Here is a 20890-nt window from a genome sequence, read left to right on the forward strand (position 1 = left end):
TAGCCGTTTTGCCACCTTGTTGATAGATGTAATGGAGTGGGTAGGTGTCTGTGGTTAGCCTGCCAGCGGGTTACTGCTCCCTTCTCCGCTCACTTGATAATTGTGAAATAGAAAGAGCAAGTGACTAAAATCTGTACTTTGCTATTTGTTGTAGTTCACAAAACCGTCTTTGTTGGTTGTGAAGGGACAAAATGCAGAGAGAAGCATATCTTGGAGTTGGGTTGGGTCTGGTCAATACAGGATGTAGTACGTACCTTACTACATCCTGTTTCGTTATGACACACTCGCCTCACAGATGGCCTGGAAAGAGGGTGGGGCGCAGCCTCCAGCCCTGTGTTTATTATTATGTATTGAGCGTAGCTAATGGGGTGTGATGCTAGTGCCTGGATCCCGTGAGCCGGCCCGCGTTTAGCTGGAAAGAGATTGATGAGAGGTAGCATCACATGCAGGTCTGCGGGTCATTTGGGAGGTGAAATAAGCTTTTTGTTTGCTTATTACAATAAAAGCGTGAACGTGGCTGGTCTCAAAAGAGTGCGACATCGGCGCGTTTCCATTAACCTTTAGAAGGACACAAAACATTTGGTGTTGTCATGCGGCTCTGTGTTTAGTCATGGATAACAGGGTCTATGTGTGGGCCAGGGTTTGAAATCCAATCTTATTGTCAGAGGAGTCCCAAAGAAAACGCGAGGATCATCGGATGGAATAACATCCGATTCTGTTTTCAGGACCAAGTTCAAAACCCACCACGACGTCATCCCCATCTCCTGCCTGACCGAGTTCCCCAACGTGGTTCAGATGGCCAAGGTAAGAGAGGACATCCACACCCCTGCAGCTCCCCCCCCCCCCCCCCCCCCCCGCACGTCCTCTCTCCATCGCTGTAACGTAACCCTTCTCTCCCCTCCTTTTCCCCCAGCTTGTTTGTGAGGAGGTGAATGTGGATCGATTCTACCCGGTTCTGTACCCGAAGGTAAGATAAGACTCTTTTTGCTTTATTGATCTCCTACGGGAAGTGTGGTGCCACAGCAGCCGGTACGGCACAGCAGTAGAATCAACAAAAGAGAAAGAGATAAGCAAAATAGACATGACAACAACAGATATACAGAAAATATGTGTGTATGGAGTACTCATAAGAATAATAGAATTGTAGATGATAAAGAGGATAAATAGAAAGATTATTGCTAGTGTTTTATTGGGACGGGTCAGATAGTAGTAAGGTGATCATCTTCAGTCGCTCCCATCAATCCTCAGTGACCGCAATCCAGCCATGATTGTGCATATTTAAATATATCTGCATTACATCAGCATATATGCCTCATACATCTCCCTCTCTTTTCACCTCCAACATGGCGTGCCCAAGGCTTTCTGATCCAGGCCATAAATCAACTGCTTTATTTATTCTAACTCTGTTCCCAGGCCTCCAGACTCATCGTCACGTTTGACGAGCACGTTATCAGCAACAACTTCAAGTTCGGCGTGGTCTATCAGAAGTTCAGCCAGGTGAGTGGGACTTTTCACCAACTTCTTCAATCTTCCCTTGCCGAGCTGTCGTCCGGTTGTTGTTCACTTTCAAAGTAAAATATCAGTTTCTGTTGTTTCCATTGCTAACAACCCTGACAGACCACCGAAGAAGAACTGTTTGGGAACATGGATGAAAGTCCTGCCTTTGTGGAGTTCCTGGAGTTTCTGGGCCAGAAGATTGAGCTCCATGATTTCAAAGGGTAACCTTAAAACTTGTTTTCTTTCTCCCTTTGGAGCCTGCGTTAATTGGCCCTCTGATATTCTCTACCAGCAACTTCCTAGATCATGCGTCATACTCCAGGCAGCTTGTTTGTTCATCCCCCTTGCTGTAAAGGAATGAGGCCACCAGGGCCTCTGTCATGCCACTAGCTTGCTCGCTATTTTTTTTGATTCTCTTGAGTTAGTGCCATGCTCTCTGTAGTCACTTTTGACATTGTCATTGAACGTACATAGGTGCCCTTGTCTATCCCATGATGACGGATAAAAGCTCTGGAGTCCTTTAGAAGCCTCGCTCTCTCCCCGCACCGAGGACGGCTTCCCGAACCGTGTCTCTCCTCTCCGCCTCTCTTCTCTCATCTTCTCTTCCCGCCATCCTCTGTTCTTTTCTCCTCCCACCTTATCTCTTCTATTCTTGAGCCTCCCCCTCTTCTCTGTGCGTCCCCTCTCTCCTCGTCAGTCCTCCCATCTTCCTCATGTATTTCATTTTCTTATTTCTTCCACCTTATCTCTTTCATGTTCTTCCCTGTTCCCTCTTCTCCTCCTCTCCTCTTTGCTATGTGGGGGACATTCCCACTCCTCTGTTCTGCTCTCTTTATTTCTTACCCTTATCTATTTAATGTTCTCTTATCTTCTCTTCGCCTATTCCTCTTCCCGCCTACCTCCGTCCCCTGTGTCCCCATATCTCTCCTCCGCTCTCGTCGTTCACTCGGTCATCGTTTCACGCCTCTCTCCTCGCTCTTCTTTCCTGGTTCCTCATCCCAGGTTCCGTGGTGGTCTGGACGTCACCCACGGGCAGACAGGGACCGAGTCGTATTACACTAACTTCCACAACAAGGAGATCATGTTCCATGTCTCCACCAAGCTGCCCTACACAGAGGGAGACTCACAGCAGGTACCTCAACTTCTTACGCTACGTTTTAACTCGGGTGCAACATTAGAATGTGAACTGATCCATCGCTGGACCGTTGGACATGTTTTCAGCATTGGAACTCTAATATAATGGAGCACTTATGTGATCATTCAGTAGATCTAACTAATAGAGGGCGCCATCGCTGTGCATGCTCATGATCCCCTTTGTCTCATAATAAGGAACAAAGTAGTGCAGGGAAAGCAAGGAGATTGGCTGCACGAGGAGCGAGATCGAACGCAGGGATTGTTGTAGCGCAAATGGCGGTCACACTTTGGCAGCAGTAGCAGCATGATTAACACCAGGTAGGATGCTATAGTGGGTAGGGTTGGACTGACACTCCCAAAAGTCCACAGTGTATGGTGAAATCCATCTGCAAGATGTCTTTGCCCCTACCTGCTCCTAACACACATGTATCTGCAATTTTCTACCGGAAAAGTTTGTGCGGGTGTGTGTGTGTGTGTTTGTGTGTTTGTTTGTGTGTGTGTGTGTGTGGATGTGTAAAAGCTTGAGGCTTATGCAATGATAAGCATGCCGGTTTATAGACGACACAAAGGCTCAGCTGTCCCATTTTCCATTTTGTACTAAACTCCCACATGAGTTGACTTCCCATTTCAAGTTCTGATATTGGTTCTGAGAACAGAATCTAGGGTTTATTTTTTTCACCAATGAGCTGCTGTTTAATGAACTCCGTCTGGTATCCCATTGATTGATGACAAAACAGCTGGTGCAGTTGAAATCTACATGCTGAAACCAAAAGCGTAGCGTAATACAAACATGAAAGCGCAGATTATTTTTTTTCTAATGCCCTCCCTGCTGCTCTAGTCTACTATAGAGACAAGTCTACTCTCCTGATGTAATCTGCAAGGTCTTTTTACTAGTTTTGTGTTCTATTGAGGCTTTTCTAAGGCTTCCTTCGGTGAGATGATTCAGGGTTACCTCATCTTCCTCTTGGGCCGAGGCGGACAGTTGACAGCCGAGGTTTGGAAGAGAAGGCCACTCAGACCTTTCGAAATACGTATGACCAAAAATCCTAATGTCAAAGAGCCAAGGGGGCGTCTTAGTCACATCCTCTTATATCATCATCGGAGCAAAAGATGAAATTCAGAAATACTCTTGTGGCCTTACGTTATGGGATTACTGTTATTACACAAGGATGAATATGAATATGATTTGAATCTGCTGTTGCAATATTATTGGGATGATGTCGAACGTTATGATATCATATTGAATATGACATGCAGAACAGCGAGGCAAATTAGTGATGCAAAATGAGGTGTACAATGTACAATAACATTACAATATGTTAGAAAAGATTCATCATCACCCATAACCACAGCCCCACCGTGTCTCCGGAGTGAGTCCCAGTCATGGCAGGTGCGGTGCTCCATGGGAAGACCCCCGACCGTGCATGATGGCTGTGTAATTAGCGGTCCATCTGCAGGTCGCGGTGGGGGTAAAGTAGCACATAGTGAAACCGGGCAACCCCGCGCTGCTCGTGAATACCTGCTGTCAACCAACCCGACACAGTAACACCTCTCCCCGTGTGACCTCCCTCACACTGCTTTCACACACAGTGCTTTTCTATAAATCTTTTAAAACCTTACCATTGCTACCACTAGCTTAATATACTTATATTAAAGCTTCAGCTTTGGCATCCCTTGGGCTTTGTTTATGATCCTTGCTTGTTGCTTGTTTGAAATGCAGAGAGCATGTTCAGTCCAAGGCCACTTTGTGTTGATGAAGAGAATGTGCGTTGAAAGTACGTGTCCCCCTTTTGCTGAATAGCTCGTTACATTTGACGTTTCATTTTCAATGATGCTTTAATTCTGTTATATTTTCTGATATCCATGCCTTAAGGGACAATATCTTTGGAAGCTTGCCGGGTTTTACAGAAGACGATTCTTCTAACAAGCATCATGGCCCGCCGGACATGAGTAGCTATAAAGTAATCCACTAATATATGGCTATCGAGTTATACCGGCATCTATGGCTATAAAGCGATTGCGCATCAAGCAGCCAAACAGAACTTGTGTTTCTGTTATGACTACGTATATTCCTCCTGGGCTTGGTCCAAACTGCAAAAAAACGAAAGTGCATCGTCTTTCTCTGGCATATTTCGTATTTATCACTGTGCATCTGTTGTCTGAATCTCCCCAATGAATCCTGCATCCTATAACCTCCTTCGAAGTGAGTAAGGTCTCAGGGTGTTTAGGAGATGAAACAACAGTAAAGGATGCTTCTCTGCCATTTATGTGGGACACTATTATCTATTCTCCAAGCCCTGTCTCCTAATCGCTTTTGAAGCCTGTAATTGGATTGTTTCCTTCTTTCCTTCTTTTTCTCGTTTCCTTTTTGTTTTTCAAATAGTATACAAACATACAGCCACACATTGACAATACAGAAAACGTTTGCAGTACATTAGACGTCTCTAAATGGAGAGATAGGTTAGCCTTTACCACAGTAGAATTGAAGAAGAACAATGTTATTTTATAACACTAGTGTGGTGAGAGCAGAGATACCAGGCAGACGATCATTGGATCATGTAGAATTGAAGATTCATCATGGAGTCGATAAAAGGTTGCCATATCTTTATAAAAACAAGTTGAATCGTATTCCTTAGTGAGTGGGTAATTCTTTCCAGAGGAATGCAGTTATTTACTTCTGACAGCCACAATCCAACTGGTAATGGGAGATCTAACTTCCACTTCATTGCAATACATGTTTTGGCATTGGCCACTGAGATTTCTTTTAGCTTGAAAAAATAACTATGTGATGAAATAACAAAGATTAGAATTTGTGCATTCGCCCAAAAGGCATATCTCAGGGTCCCTTGGATTAGTAACTCTGTGAATTGTGGATATAGCATCACAGACCCCCGCCTGAAACCTTGTAGTTAACTATACTGCCAAGAGGATATATACAGTGAAGGAAAGTTCTGTCTTCCAGATCACATCTAAAACAACGGGGGAGAAACTGGGGCTGAACCATGTAGCTTGGAGGGGGTGAAATAAATCTGGTGCTAAAGTTAACCTAAATCAATCTATATCTTGAGTTCATAGTACATGTTACACCCTTGCTACCTTAATCCAGCCCCAGTTTTGGGTGTATCTCTATACCTAAGTCCCTCTCCTAAGTCCCTCTCCCACCTATGCCTAGATCTGTCCGGTTAACAGAAAGACTAACAGGGCTTCATAAACCTAATTGGTGGTTTTAAACAGTTGACTATCGTGAAAAATAACTGCAATGGGTGACATCTCATGTAGGTTCCCCCTGTCCTTGACGATTAACCCTTATATTACTTCTTAACTGTAGATATTATAAAGTCTTCTCACGTAGTTGATATTTCTGCTTTAAGTGCTTGACGGACATACAAATCCCATCCATAAAACAATGTGTGATGCAAGTGATACCCTTTTGAGGTCGAGACTCAAAGTGTCTATTCTGGAACAAGATAGGGATACAAATTTTCCCACAGGGGGGTTTTGGGTGACAATATCGCCAAAACAAGTGATCAATGAAAGGGTTATGCATAATAGTTCTGATTCACTTTCCATCCACTGCAACAGACTTAAGGTTAAGCCTTCATAAGTTATTCAGATCATTTTGCACCAATACACCCAGGTACTTAAGCCTGTTGACCATTTTACAGGGAAAATTGTGTTGAGTGGTGTCAAAGATAAATACAAGCAGAGGTAGTAATTCACTCTTATCAAGGTTAATCTTATGACCAGAAATTGAGCTGTACAAGTTCAACATATCTAGCAAATGCACGTGAGAGCATTTAACATTGGTTGAAAAAAGAAGAATGTTGTCGGCAAAAAGTGATATTTTGTGTATGAGAAGTTTGGTTTCACAGCGGCATATATTAAGGTCTATTTGATGGCCTCAGCACAAGGTTCGAGGGCGAGTGTAAAGAGGGCTGGATTTAGTGGGCATCCCTGTCTGTTGCCTTTAAAGATGGGGAAATAGTCTGAAGTAATCCCATTAACCGCGATCCTAGTTTTGCGGGATACATACAAATATTTTATTATTCTACAAATTGACAATCAAAACCACATTTTTGGAGAACCCTAAAGAGATAAGTATATTCTGGTCGGTCTAAAGGCTTTGGAGGGAACTGAGGCAGAGTGCAATGCTGGGTTGGTCATTTCCTCGCAAAATGGATAATATAAAAAAATCGACTGAGGTTATTAGTGGAGAGTCTGTTAATTATAAACCCAGTTTGGTTCAGAATTTACAAAACTGGGAAGATATTTCTCCAACATCCTGGAGATCATTTTAGCTGCTAGTTTATAATCTGTATTCACAAGGGAGTTTGGCCAATAGGAGGCACCCTTCAGTGGGGCTTTCCCTGGTTTGTGAATAGGCCTGAGAGAATGATCCAGGAAATCGTTTTTCTTCCCTGGCTAATTTGAGGATTTCCATTAAGGGGGGAATTAAGAGATCTTGAAATTCTTTATAAAAGTCAAGAGGGAAACCATCTTCTCCGGGAGATTTATTCGAGGTTAACAATTTAACAGCTTCAGTTAATTCAGATATTGAAGAAGGGTGTTTCCGTCCTCGTAAGATAAACATGGTAGATTAAGTGGGGGAAAGAAATTATCAACTGCTGACCTGTCACCACTTGGCTGAGCAGTATACAATAAACAATAATATGTTTTAAAAGCATAAATCATTACCGTGGGGTTGTTTGAGATTCTGCCATCGGTGACTTCAATTCCATTAACTGTCCTTGTGCTTTCTTCTGTTTTCAACTGCCATGCCAACACTTTACTAGCTGTTTATCCTCGCTCATAGTATCTTTGTTTAGACCTTGTGATGAATTTCTCTGTTTGGTATTTATCCAAGTTATTATATTCATCTTTTTTGTTTACTAATGTTCTATCGTCTTTACTTGGTTTCATCTGATATGATTTTCAAGCGTTTGAATTTCAGCGCAATATTTATCTTTCAATCCTTTCGTGTAGAAAATAATGTTGAACAGGCCTTGAGCGAATCCAAGGGAGATTGGCCAATAGGAGGCAGCCTTCAGTGGGGCTTTCCCTGGTTTGTGAATAGGCCTGAGAGAATGAATCCAAGAAAAATAAGCTGTCCGGAGTGTCTTTTTGTTAGTATAAGAAAACTCTACTAATTAAGGAGAGAAAGTCTGGTTGCTTCAGGAGCAAAAGGTTTAGAATCCAGGGGGAGTGATCGCTCAATAACAGAGGAAGATATCGCAGGTCCAAACCTCTATGACACTGATTGTTGGATAATAATACCATGAGGGTGTGAATGAAAGAATAGTCCCTGTCTCCTGGCCATCACCACCATCAAACATCTGTCAAGTTGTAGTCCTTCATGAAATAATTTGTTAACTTTGATCCCTTGGTAAGAGAAAGTGGTTCATTAGAGGATCTATCAAGAACTGTGTCCAGAAAAAAATGGAAATTGCCTCCATTAGCAGCATACCAGATGCTTGTGCTGCATGGAGGAAACTATTCTGAATAAGTCCTGGGTCGTTGAAGTTAGGAGCATAGATGTTCAATAGTGACCAACATTCAGAGTACATATGCCTCTCCACAAACAGAAACCTGCCCATGGGATCAAGTGTCTTCTTAGTATAGATACAATTAATGTTCCTATTTATGAGGGTTGCAGTTCCTCTTGATGTTAAAGGAGGAAGCAAACTCCCACACTCACGAGTTTCTTATGTTCATGGTCAGAGAGGTGTTATTGTTAGTAAACAATATCTGCTTGGCTTGATTCAGGTGTGAATAGACCCTTTCCCTTTTCCTTTTTTATTTTTATTCAAGTCCTTAGTGTTCAATGTTATACATTTTCCTTCCTCCTTTATTTTCAAATACGAATGCAAAATTACAAAATTGTATACAAAAATAGAAACCAATCATCATTTATGACAATATTTAAGGATAGGGACATTTGAGGAATATCGTTATAAATTGTTGTCAGTTGATGATGTCGGTCGATGATGTCGGTCGATGTATTTAGTTGATGATGTCGGCGATGAATTCAGTCGAAGAATTCAGTCGATGATGCCGGTCAATGATGTCGGTTGATACCTAGCCTGTGTTTTTCCGTTCCAGTTGCAGAGGAAGAGGCACATAGGAAATGACATTGTGGCGGTGGTGTTCCAGGAGGAGAACACCCCCTTTGTTCCGGACATGATAGCCTCCAACTTCCTGCACGCCTACGTGGTGGTGCAGGTGGAGAACGCCTGCAGCCAAGATGTCACCTATAAGGTGAGCCCTGGAGGAAATGTATTAACAACAAGAACAGATCCACCTGCACAGTGCACTGTGGGCGATATCGGAGCAGATGGTAGCCTGACTGGGGTTTGTCTTCTTTAAAAGGTATTGGTGAAATCACAAAATATGTCATCCATCTATGTTGACTCTACCAAGGAATGTTCACCTACCTAGGAAGGTTGATTTTTCTTTCTCATGTTTTTCTTTGAAGCCTCCTAGTTTTTTTAAAAGAGATACTGTCTCTGAGATACCTAAAGAAAAGCGGTGTACAAGTCCAATTTATTATTATATTTACTCAAAATTATTATTTTTATTAGGATTGATAGCCAACCAATTGGTACAGTCCACTGGGTAGGCTGGTAGGTATATCTGTCGTGCATCTGGGTGGACACTCTCAGTTTAAACTCCTTTTCTTCCCTGTTATGTTGATTGCCTTGTTCGTCACTTCCTTTTGCCGTTTCACACAAAGACACCATATAAATCAGGTTTGATAGCTTGATTGATGGATTGAGTGCGGTACCAGAGTGCGCTAACCTGTGTCTCTTTACTGCCAGGTGTCGGTGACGGCCCGAGATGACGTGCCGTTCTTTGGACCCGCCCTGCCCGACCCGGCCATCTTCAAAAAGGTCAGAGGTCATTCCTCATAGACGAACCAGCTTGACACTGAAACGTTGACAAAGTCTTCCTCTTTCCCCTTGGCTGGACTCCTCTTAGATTAAATGGTGGCCCTCTGTACAACAGTGAAGAAGCCTGGTGCAGTCTCAGGATAGTATGGGTCAGGGTCTTTGACTCCCACACGAAAGGTTCTTGGTTCGAACCCCAATGTCTGCCGTCTACCTGTATGCATTCCTGAGCAAGGTTCCTGCAAGCCCTACCTTTTGCCAATGACATTCATCCAAAGAACCTTTTGGGTGAATGCTAAATTACTTCTGAGAGTTGTATTCATTTTCCGGGCTTGAACACCTGTCAAAAATAGCATCACAACTAAATGCACTCTTAATCGTGTCTCCCTAATTCTAATGTGTTTCCCTCATGTTAGAGGCCTCCTTACCTAACAAGGGGTTTGGATGATGCACTAGACTGGGGAGTGTGCTTTAACTAGAGTTTATTCTTAGAAACCAACACACCATAATGAGGGCACGGCTTGAGTAATGATGTGAAACCAGTGTAACCAGCGCACTGAATATTCTTTTGCAGATGAATCTCATTAAAACACTTGCTATTCAACACGGAACACAATTTGGAAAATACACAAAGATGGATGTTTAATTAAGCACATTTATAAATGGGTTATTTCCTTTGCTTACAAAACATATATTTCATAACATTATATACATATATATGTCATGTAAACATAGGAAATATATGTAAACATATTTAGTGTGTTTCTTTGTGTTTTGCTCTGCAAAACTATACTATGGTATACGATACTACTATACTATACTATTCTATACCATACGACACTAGACTATGCTACGCTACGCTACACTTAAAAAATGCTCTAACACATGATTGTCTCTCAGGGCCCGGAGTTCCATGGGTTCCTCTTCACCAAGCTCATTAATGCGGAGTATGCGTGCTACAAGGCGGAGAAGTTTGCCAAGCTCGAGGTGAGAGGCTGTGGCAGGCTGCGACACTGTAAGCGACAAACATTTATCACCCTCCGCAGCACACTGTGGGAAAGGATGAGTGGTGTTGGTAGCTTGTTTATGTGTGTAAGCTCATATGCAGTTTTGGATACACGGTTGTGTGTGTATTGCCGTGTGCATGCCTGTGTGCGTGCGTGTGTGTGTGTGTGTGTGTGTGTGCGTGCATGTCTATGTGTGTGTGTGCGTGCGTGCGTGTGTGTGTGTATGTCTACATATGCGTGTCTTCGTGTGTGTGTGCATGCATGTCTACGTGTGTGTGTGTGTGTGTGTGTGTGTGCGTGCATGTCTAAATGTGTGTGTGTGCGTGCATGTCTACGTGTGTGTGTGTGCGTACATGTCTACGTGTGTGTGTGTGCGTGAATGTCTACGTGTGTGTGTGTGTGTGTGTGTGTGCGCGTGCATGTCTTCGTGTGTGTGTGTGTGTGTATGTCTATGTGTGTGTGTGTGTGTGTGTGTGTGTGTGTGTGTGTGTGTGTGTGTGTGTGTGTGTGTGTGTGAAGGAGCGGACGCGCTCTGCCCTGCTGGAGACCCTGTACGAGGAGCTGCACCTGAACAGCCAGGCCATGATGGGACTGGGGGGCGACGACGAGAAGCTGGAGAACGGGGCTCCAGCGGGAGGAGGGGGGGGCTTCTTCGAGTCCTTTAAGGTAAACACAACGCTGACGTACCCCCCCCGCCAAGACCCCCGCATGCTCACTGCTTATACCCACGTACGAGAGAGAGAGAGAGAGAGAGAGAGAGAGAGAGAGAGAGAGAGAGAGAGAGAGAGAGAGAGAGAGAGAGAGAGAGAGAGAGAGAGAGAGAGAGAGAGAGAGAGAGAGAGAGAGAGAGAGATGAAAACATTATTTTGGTATATTATTTTGTTATGCACTGCAGTGTGAAAATACTTTCTCTCTCTCCTGCACTCTATCTCACCCTCTCTCTCTCTATCTCTCTCCCCCATGAGATTCGCCGTGTTCACACACACGGCAAACTGTGAAAAGTGTAGCAAACCTAGTGAATCTCAGAGGGAGCCAGGCCTGCTGTGCCATATTTCACAGGCCTCCTCCGTCTATCTCCCCGGTGGAGTGTGTGTCTGTGTGGCATCATAGCGGGGGGTGCGGTCCATGACGTGCACATGGGCGTGGGCGCCGTAGTGCACGTGGGTTGCCTGTCTCCGTTGGTGGTGGTGTGGGGATGGTGGTGGTGATGGTGGGTGGTGGTGGTCTCGTCATCGCGGTCTATTAGCTTGTTGGAGCGCAGCCTGGACCGGAGAGGTGGTGGTTGTGGCGGTGGTGGCGGTGGTGTTGGTGGTGGTGGTGGTGTGTGTGTATCTGATGGACGGCTTAATGACCCCTCATTAAGGCCTGATGATGCTGCTGGCGGACTCCTCACCCCCCCCTGCGTGTCTCCTTGTCTCCTCCTCTCCTCGTCTTCCCCTTTTCTCGTCTCCTCATCTCAACTCTGTCAGTTCCACATTGTGCTGTTTCCTTATTCATGGTCCATCTTTGGTGGTTGCTTCTCTCCGCGCCTCTCCTCACTCTCTCTTTCTCTCTCTCTCTCTCTCTCTCGTTATACATTCATCTCATTCTGGCTGTTCCGCTCTCGCTCTTTCGCCACTTTCTCACTGTTCTCAGATTCAGTTCTCTCTCTCTCTCTCTCTCTCTCGCTTTCACTCTCGCTCCTGCTCTCGCTTTTTCTTTCACTCTCACTCTCTCTCGCTCTCTCATTGTAAATCTTTCTTGCCAGGTATTACAGGGATCACTACTCATCCTTTCTAGCTCTATCCCTGGGCTAATACTTAGAAACTCTTCATGGCTTCTTGTTGAAAAACATCATTTTTTTTACACTGCCTTTTGTCCAAACACTCTTTCTCTGTCTGTGTCTCTGACCCCGACTCCGTATTTCGAATAGTTTTTCTTTGATCTATTTTCCCAATCTCTGTCTCTCTTGTGCTCTCTCTGTACCTTGCTTCCATACTAAGTTCGTCATCTCGCTGTATGCTTTCTACATTCTCTCTCAATCCCCCAACTCTCTCGCTCTCCCTCTCTCCCTCTCTCTCTTGCTCTCCCTCTGCCCTCCCTTCCCCCTCTCTTGACTGCTACTGCCCCCATGTGTTCAAAGTTGGTATATCAGACACATACACAAACAACTAATTCACACACTTACCATAACAGAGATACGCATGTAGGTAAAAAAAATAAAAAGCTTAGTGTCTGACATGAACAACCTTAACCAGACAAACTTGGTTCTGTCTTTTAATTACAGTGTTTGTTCAGTCTGAATGGAGGACTCCATAGTTATTAAAACCTCATTTGGTTTGTCTGGTTCATTTCTTTGAGAAATAGGATACATCTTGTTATCATCCAAGACACACACTGTTTACTGTTTACATAGACAGCCGGCTGACAGGGTAGCATGTGATAGCCTACTGACGCTGAATGGTTTATTGTGTGAAAGCCTACTGACAGTGTAACATTTGAAAGCCTACCGACTGTGGTGTGTTGAAAGCCTACGGAATGTGTATATTCTGTAAACCGACTGGCGGTGTGGTGTGTTGACCCTGCTGACGGTGTAGTGTTTAACATCTAAAAGCCTACTGATGGAGTAGGATGTGACCTCCTACTGTCGGTGTAGCTTGTTGACCCTGCTGATGTTGTAGCGTTTGAAAGCCTACTGACGATGTAGCATGCGAAAGCCTACCGACGGTAGTGTCTAAAAGCCTACCGACGGAGTAGCTTTTGAAAGCCTACTGATGGTGTAGCGGGTGAAAGCCGACCGACTGTGTGGCTTCCGAAAGCCTACTGACGGTGTAGTGACGTAGCGTGTGGAAGCCTACTGACGGTGTTAGTGTGTTGACCCCGGTGATGTTGTAGCGTTTGAAAGCCTACCGACTGTGTAGCTTGTGAAAGCCTACCGACTGTGTAGCTTGTGAAAGCCTACCGACTGTGTAGCTTTTGAAAGCCTACCGACGGTGTAGCGACGTAGCGTGTGGAAGCCTACTGACGTGTGTCCTGGTCTCTCCTAGCGGGTGATTCGCAGCAGGAGCCAGTCTATGGACGCCATGGGGCTCACTAGCAAGCGGTCACACACTGTCTCCACTAGTCACAGCGGCAGCTTTACCCACAATCCCGCTGAGAGCCCCAAAGCCCCAGGGATAGTAAGTAGAAGCCCTTTGGTTCGCCAGAGGCCCACCCAACACACACACACACACACACACACACACACACATATATACACATATAATATATACACAAAAGAACACACGTAACCCTTAATGTTAACATAGTAGTGTATAAGGGATGCTAAAGTCGTCCCGTAATTTCCCAAAGGCAGACTTTTATTCATAACATTTTCAACTTCTACCTCCTACCGACATTAACACTTTTTTCATCCAGCTACTGTGTACACTCTCATCTCATCTTAACATTTTTTCCAACGGCTTCACATTTAAGAGGCCTGTCTAACACACTCTGTTATTTGTGCTATTTCTGTTTCGCCTGAGCGCATCAGCCTCACTCACTCAATCCACTCGTTTGTTGTTTTGTCCTTCGTCGGTTGGAAGAGCTACCCTGTTGAAAACAGAGGTTTAGAGCAACAGGATGTGTGTGTGTGTTTGAATTCACAAGCTGTGTCTCCTTTGTGGGGTGAGTCCTAAGTGGACGTCCTGTGACTCCCCCGGCCCCGTCTCGCTGGTTAGTGCCCCTATCCTCCTGAGGTTAGCTGATGGATGGAGATGACCCTCCCCCCCTCCCCCCCACCACGCACCTCCCTACGCCCCTCCCTCCACTACCTGCTTATTCACAGTGGTTCCTTTGTTGTTGTTGTTGTTGATGTAGCACTGGCATACCTGCTCAGGGCATCCGTCCTTGAATCTGTGCATGTTCCGGCCACCTTCTCTGGGTTCCTTTTAGAGATGGGGTCAAACAGGATCCATCGAAAGGTCTTTTTTCTTCTGTTGGCATTTTTATTGCCAATAACAGTTACGTCTCCGAGGAATAATGAAGGGTATTATGCTATCATTTATTCACCTCCAGGTCTCTCAGGCTTTTCACTCCAGATGGATCTAGTTTAACCCAAACTCTGAAAGTGCAAAAATCGATATTGTGCAACTAAGGGCGAAATTGGGCTTGACTTGTGTATGCTACTCCCGCCCCTCTCTCCCTCCCATCCTCCCTCCCTCACTCCCTCTCTCCCTATGTCTTTCTCTCTCTCGCGCGCTCGCTCTCCCTCTCACTCTCCCTCTCCCTCTGTCTCTCTCTCTCTCTCTCTCTCTCTCTCTCTCTCCCTCTATCTCTCTCTCTCTCTCTCTCTCTCCCTCTATCTCTCTCTCTCTCTCTCCCTCTCCCTCTCCCTCTGTCTCTATCTTTCTCTCTTGCTCTCTCTCTCTCTATCTCTCTCTCTCTCCCTCTCCCTCTCTCTCTATCTCTCTCCCTCTCCCTCTCCCTCTGTCTCTATCTCTCTCTCTTGCTCTCTCTCTATCTCTCTCTCTCTCCCTCTCCCTCTCCCTCTATCTCTCTCCCTCTCCCTCTCCCTCTCCCTCTGTCTCTATCTCTCTCTCTCTTGCTCTCTCTCTATCCTGTGTGGGTTTCTCTTCTCAGCATTTTCCACTGGCTATGTCGAGGACCCGAGAACAGCCGACATGCCCCCTGCCTTTCTTTATGTCCTTCCTTCCCTCCCCTGCTGGACCTTGAACTGTTCCGTCTCCTCCTTTCTCCTTTTGACTCCTTTGTTCTGTGTTCTTCAGTGTTCTCTCCTCTGTCTGGAGGCCCGCAGCCAGACCCCTTCTTCTTAGCCGCTCTCATCTGCCCTCGCTGTGCTGCAGACAGCCCTCCCTCGGCTGCTCCTGACCTGCTGATGTTTGCATGAGATGCTCTTGATTCTTTGTGCCTCTTTTTCTGGTTTTGGTGAACGCTGCTCTTTCAACCTTAATTCCTCTCCCTCTCTCTCTCTCTCTCTCCCTCTCTTCCTCTCTTCCTCTCCCTCTCTCTCTCTCTCTCTGTTTCTGCCTCCTCTATCGTCTGTGGCTCAGTCATTGCTTGTCCCCGGCAAAAGCCCCGGTAGATACGGACGTCGCGGCAGTGCCATAGGGATAGGCACCATAGAAGAGGTTCCCGTATAACTCTTACTTTACGTTTTGCTACGCCGTCGACCCCCTCGTCGGTCTGTCCCCACCCTTGTCGTTCACACATCACACACGTCACGTTGTTCCACGCTCCAGCAGGCCCTGTGTGTTCCCTGGTGTTTGTCCTTCTCCGATTTATCCGTGGCGTGTTACGATGCCAAAAGATGGGCGAAATATCTTTAGACTTAACGGGGAAAAAAGCCATAGATTGTGTTGTTTTGTTACTGTTAAAATCTGGGATGTAAACATTCACTTACAAAATAACAAGGCACACTCATGTATTCATGACTACATTCCACGGCATGGGGACACACTGTCAGCATCACGATTCCCAGTATGTGTCAGAGTTCGTCCGAGTATAATGCACCGTATGTATCAGAAACCTGTCCTGATGTAGATTACAGCCCTGCCAAGCCTAGTGTCGCTCCAGGACGTTATAAGAGGAACAGGAATACATTTCATTTTGTTTACCCATGATTCACAATGTCAAGACTTCAGGACACATGAATTATTCATTTCGTTGCACACCACCGGTCACCTGCCATTCACTCCTGGTCACACTGTGCTTGTCGGGGAAGTGGGGGGGCCGTGGCAACTTCCAGGGACTGACTGTGCGTCTGCCCGACCCCCACCTCTAGTCCCTGATCATTCCAGGGAAGAGCCCCACCAGGAAGAAGTCGGGACCCTTCAGCTCGCGCCGCAGCAGCGCCATCGGCATCGAGAACATCCAGGAGGTGCAGGAGAGGAGGTGGGTCAGGAGCAGGCCCAGCTTCACAACTGGTTGCATCTGGGTTCTGCCGGAAATCAAAAGGACCATACTGGCGGTCTGGGGAATCAAAGAGTAGCAGTCTCTATGACTTCTTTAAGACATACATTGCCAACTTTCTTTTTCACAAAGCACACCTGCCACACATCTTATCAACACTAGAAACACAGAACTTTGGTCTTTGCGATGGATGAGAGAAATGTAAAGTATGTGTACGGCCGAATAGGTGTCTGTTCAAAAACCTAACTCCATTTTAGCTTGATTTTGGTAAAATATTAATAACTACACATTTACCATAACAGCGATACACATTTCGGCGCACGCAAGTACACAACGTGGGAGCCTAGTGTCTGTTATGAACAACCTCAAACAGGCAAACTCTGTTGAACTCTGAATAGTAGTAAGGACACACAGTTTGCGCCTGACATTGACGAAATGTACTACTAATGTTGAACATATGAGCTGAACCATTTCATCAATCCATCCTTCCCTCTGCCCCTCCAGTCGGGACGTTTCCCCCAACACACAGAGGACCCCAGATGGTAGCCATATGTTCCAGGATGCCAAAGACTTCTCCTCCAATCACAGCTCTCCAGAGACAACCACAGCCAGGAACAGGTGGCTAGTGCAGGCATTTAATGTTCTTTGCAGCGAATAGTGTAATAGATAGTAGTCAATGACTGAGTGGAAAATCAGTTGGCTCTCATGAATCCATCCTGCCCTGTGACTTGGTGACGTCACAAGAGGGTGTATCCACACAGATGTATACTGGATGGATCAGTCTACCAGCCTACCCAGTGGACTGTAGTAACTGGTAGGCTTATCTATCAATACATATAGGTGGACAGTCTCACTTGTGATGTCACTAAGGCACAGGAAAAGGCCGAATTTGAAGCAGCTTGCTATGGCTAATCCCACTAAAACTTGGTGGTAAAATAGGAGCCCTTTATTTGCAGCTTTACTCAATCATTTGGATGTAAACAAACACATTTCCCTATTTCTGGGAAAAATCAGAATCCAAAATAAAAGAACAAGCATGGAAAGAAGTTAATGTATATAAGTGAGCAAACAAGCATCATATGCATGCTTGTTTGCTCTTCATGTACTGACCGCCGGACTGACTGACTGACTGACTGACTGACTGACTGACTGACTGACTGACTGACTGACTGACTGACTGACTGACTGACTGACTGACTGACTGACTGACTGACTGACTGACTGACTGACTGACTGACTGACTGACTGACTGACTGACTGACCCCGGTCAGTTTCTCTGTGGGCAGACTTACCCAGGGTGTAGCTCTGCTCTGTGCTGCAGGGCTCCTTCCATCCCAGAGGCCCAGGACATGTCCCGCTCCTCCTCCAACGCCAGCAGCTTCGCCAGCGTGGTGGAGGAACACGACGGAGAACCGGAGGTCGGGGACGACTACGACACGGGACTGGTGAGAACGGGAGGAGCGAGAGAGGAGTCGCTGGAGTTTAGTGCAACCAGTAGGGGAAAAGATCCATATCTGGCACGACAATTTGGGAATTGAATGGCTGCCTGGCAGTAGTCCAAAACTCATTAATATACAAAACTTAATAACTCTTAAATGAAATGAACGTCAACAAGTAGTCAGCAAGTATCTGCTGATATCCTAACCGAGTGAAAACAATTATCTGCTTTTTATTTCAAGGATTAAATCGTATTGTTCCCATTAACTCACAATGGAGGCGGGTCTTTTGGCATCAGACCAGTGGGCGCCGCCTACAGGCCGTCAGAGGAGCTACACGTTAGTCCCTTCAGCCGGGGCTTTACAAACAGGCTCAGGTCAACATGAGAACCTGAACCTGAGCCCCCCCCCCCCCCCCCCCCCCCCCCCCCCCCCCACAGGAGAGCCTGTCCTCGGCAGGGACGCCCCACAAGAGAGACTCCTTCATGTACAGCTCCTGGACCGAGGACGGCTTCTGCAACCCCGGCCCTGGGGGAGGGTCACCAGGTGAGCCCAGGACCTGAGCCCCACCTGCTCCCGTCCGACCGGACCCCCGACAGGACTGCCGGCCTCATGTAACATGCAACAGAACTGCGATGAATGGAGACCTGGAGAGAGAGGGTCGTGTTACATGTCACATGATATGGGCCTCCTGGTTTGTCCTTACGTTTAGCCTTTTTGGTTTTTGTTACAACCCTAACATTCATGTAGAATTTGTAATGTAATTATTTTGTACACATTGGTTGACGCGTGTAGACATTTATCCAGACGGAAGGTAAGACGTACCTTCTTAAGACCTTGCCTATCGGGATAGTTCCCAGATAAGAATAGATTGGGAGACTGCTCTGGCGGAACAGTGCAGGGTTCATCGCTGGCGGTTGTCATATTATTAATAGCTATAATAACCCTTGCTGGGGGGGTTCGGGTTATATAAGGATCCTAAACAGTGCCAGTACCCACCGTGACCCTGGACGTCCCCGTCCCTCCGACACACACACGTTTCTAGCGGAGTCCTTAGGGGGGACATTCCCTCCCCCTAGTGTGAGATCAACAGTTTGGAGGTAACGTCCTCCCGGGACAGTCGCGGGACATTGGCGGGATGCTGTCCTTCAGCAGCCCTTCAGCCCTGAGCCCCTCTGTATCCCCCCCGCCTTGGTGTTCACCCTGGTGTTGACAGCAGCTCCATCTGTCCGTCCGTCCGTCCCCCCCATTTCCCCTCCCTCGTAGGGTCCGTGCGGCCCGATCTTGCCAAGGAGGCAGAGCAAAAAGGGACAGAAGCCCAGGCCAAGACGGAGCACCCCCCCGCCCAGGAACCCAAGACCCCATCGGTAAGACCCCCCCCGATAGACACTCGCCTTGCTCTGGGTATTGGGCTTTGTTGTGAGCTCCTTCCGTTGTTAAGTATCCTCTGAATGACTTCCTGCTCTGGAGCGAGTGTTGTTGTTGTTGTTGTTGTTGTTGTTGTTGTTGTTGGGTCTGTCGGTGTTGGCTGGTGTCGCTGTTTCTCCTGTCATCTCGTGTTCCACTTGTTGCTGGTTCTTGCTCTTGTTGTTGTTGTTGCCTGCCTTTAACCACCAGCTCCTCTTCTGTGTGTCTGTGTCCAGACCTGTTAGCCCCTCTCCCATTGCTCACCACATGGATGACCATTTCCAGGTCAGCCACGCGGAGCTTGTGTGTGTGTCTGTGCGCGTGTGTGTCTGCATGTTGGGAGAATGAGGTTGCCTAGGAAGTAATTGGAACGTAGTTTGGGTTTTCCCGCCATTTTAACAGCATATTTAACTGCCATTTTCTCACCACACCTTTCTTAGCCAGATTTAACCCTCCACAAAGTTTGTCTCTCAATATGATTTACCTCCTGGTAAGTTTTAACACTATATAGGTTTGACTTCTCTTTAAGGACTCTATAAGGTATAACCTCCTTAAAGATTTCAGTCTCTATAATGTTGCACTTTCTCCGAGGTCTTAGTCTCCCTTTCAGTTGCAATGTTGATCTTATATCTTTAATGTGTAATCTTTAAAGATTAATTACCTACACGGTTGGAGGCTGACCTCTCTCCCAGGTTGAACCCTGCGTGGTCTGACTTTGTCCAACTCCCCCCCCCAGAAGAGGCACCCCCTGCAGGACACGAGGCGTGGCCACGTCAACTCCACCACCGACCCGGAGGACGACCAGAGTTAGAAGACCGCCCCCCCCTGGATCCAAGAGGCCGACAGATATATCTCTCTCTCTCTCTCTCTCCCCCTCTCCCTCCCACCCTCTCTATCTCCCCCTCCTTCCTCAGCCCGGTGGGTTGAGGCCGGACCCAGAGAAGTGCACCTCCAGGGGAAATACTTTATTAATCCCAGACAGGACAATGGGGATGGCACCTATCCGCCATCAAACCTCCTGTCAGTTGAGACTGGCCGCTATGGCCCCATGGTCCTATGGCCCTAAGGCCCTGGGGCCTCTTGTTCTTGTTCTGAGAGGAGCGACGTACTACTGTGTCAAACACGTCCCCATCAGGGTGGGACCAGCTGCCATCTCGACCCAGCGCACCCCCCCCCCCCCCCCCCCCCCCCCCCCTTCTCTTTGTTAGACACTCGTGACGGGTCCTGTCTTGTCTCCAACAGACGGGGCTCAACAGACAAGAGAGAGATGTTTGAGACGAAAGAGAGGCTGCTGGAGTGTGGGACGGGTTTCAAATGAGAGGTCAGAGGTTGTAGAATAAAAAAGACAGAGAGAGAGGTTTTTTTTTGATCATTTCCTGTCGTGGTCGCGTCCGTTGGTCCGTCTGTGTTGCTGTCGGCACGAGGGCCAGACTAGACGCGAGGCCGGCCTGAATTCATGGCTCATTGGGTTTCCTTGTCTTCTAATTGTTCCGGTGGATGCTTCTCTTCAAAACCCTTAGTGGCTGTTTCATGTGGTGGAAGGGATCTTTGTACGGCTATTAGTGGACTTGTTGTAATTTGTCATCCTTCTACTGAGAAAAAAACAAACAAACACTGTTTTAGAACTGAGTCTGAC

General features: G+C 46.5%; 1 protein-coding gene across 3 annotated transcripts in view; it reads left to right on the top strand.

Moving 5' to 3' along the window:
- rap1gapb (RAP1 GTPase activating protein b) overlaps nucleotides 1-19976 on the top strand; it is a 68738-nt gene extending 48762 nt beyond the window's left edge. For all 3 annotated transcript variants that reach the window (XM_079748070.1, XM_079748071.1, XM_079748072.1), the window contains 15 exons: nucleotides 726-804; nucleotides 914-967; nucleotides 1414-1497; nucleotides 1618-1718; nucleotides 2500-2629; nucleotides 8731-8886; nucleotides 9447-9518; nucleotides 10416-10502; nucleotides 11042-11188; nucleotides 13549-13680; nucleotides 16284-16393; nucleotides 16916-17029; nucleotides 17715-17856; nucleotides 18288-18393; nucleotides 19114-19976. In XM_079748070.1, coding sequence (XP_079604196.1) covers nucleotides 726-804; nucleotides 914-967; nucleotides 1414-1497; nucleotides 1618-1718; nucleotides 2500-2629; nucleotides 8731-8886; nucleotides 9447-9518; nucleotides 10416-10502; nucleotides 11042-11188; nucleotides 13549-13680; nucleotides 16284-16393; nucleotides 16916-17029; nucleotides 17715-17856; nucleotides 18288-18393; nucleotides 19114-19298 — 1699 coding nt within the window. In that variant the 3' untranslated portion in view covers nucleotides 19299-19976. The remainder of the gene's footprint in view (nucleotides 1-725; nucleotides 805-913; nucleotides 968-1413; nucleotides 1498-1617; nucleotides 1719-2499; nucleotides 2630-8730; nucleotides 8887-9446; nucleotides 9519-10415; nucleotides 10503-11041; nucleotides 11189-13548; nucleotides 13681-16283; nucleotides 16394-16915; nucleotides 17030-17714; nucleotides 17857-18287; nucleotides 18394-19113) is intronic.
- Nucleotides 19977-20890: the final 914 nt, after the last annotated feature.

This window comes from Pollachius pollachius, assembly GCF_949987615.1.
Source record: "Pollachius pollachius genome assembly, chromosome: 12".
Taxonomy (NCBI): Eukaryota; Metazoa; Chordata; class Actinopteri; order Gadiformes; family Gadidae; genus Pollachius; species Pollachius pollachius.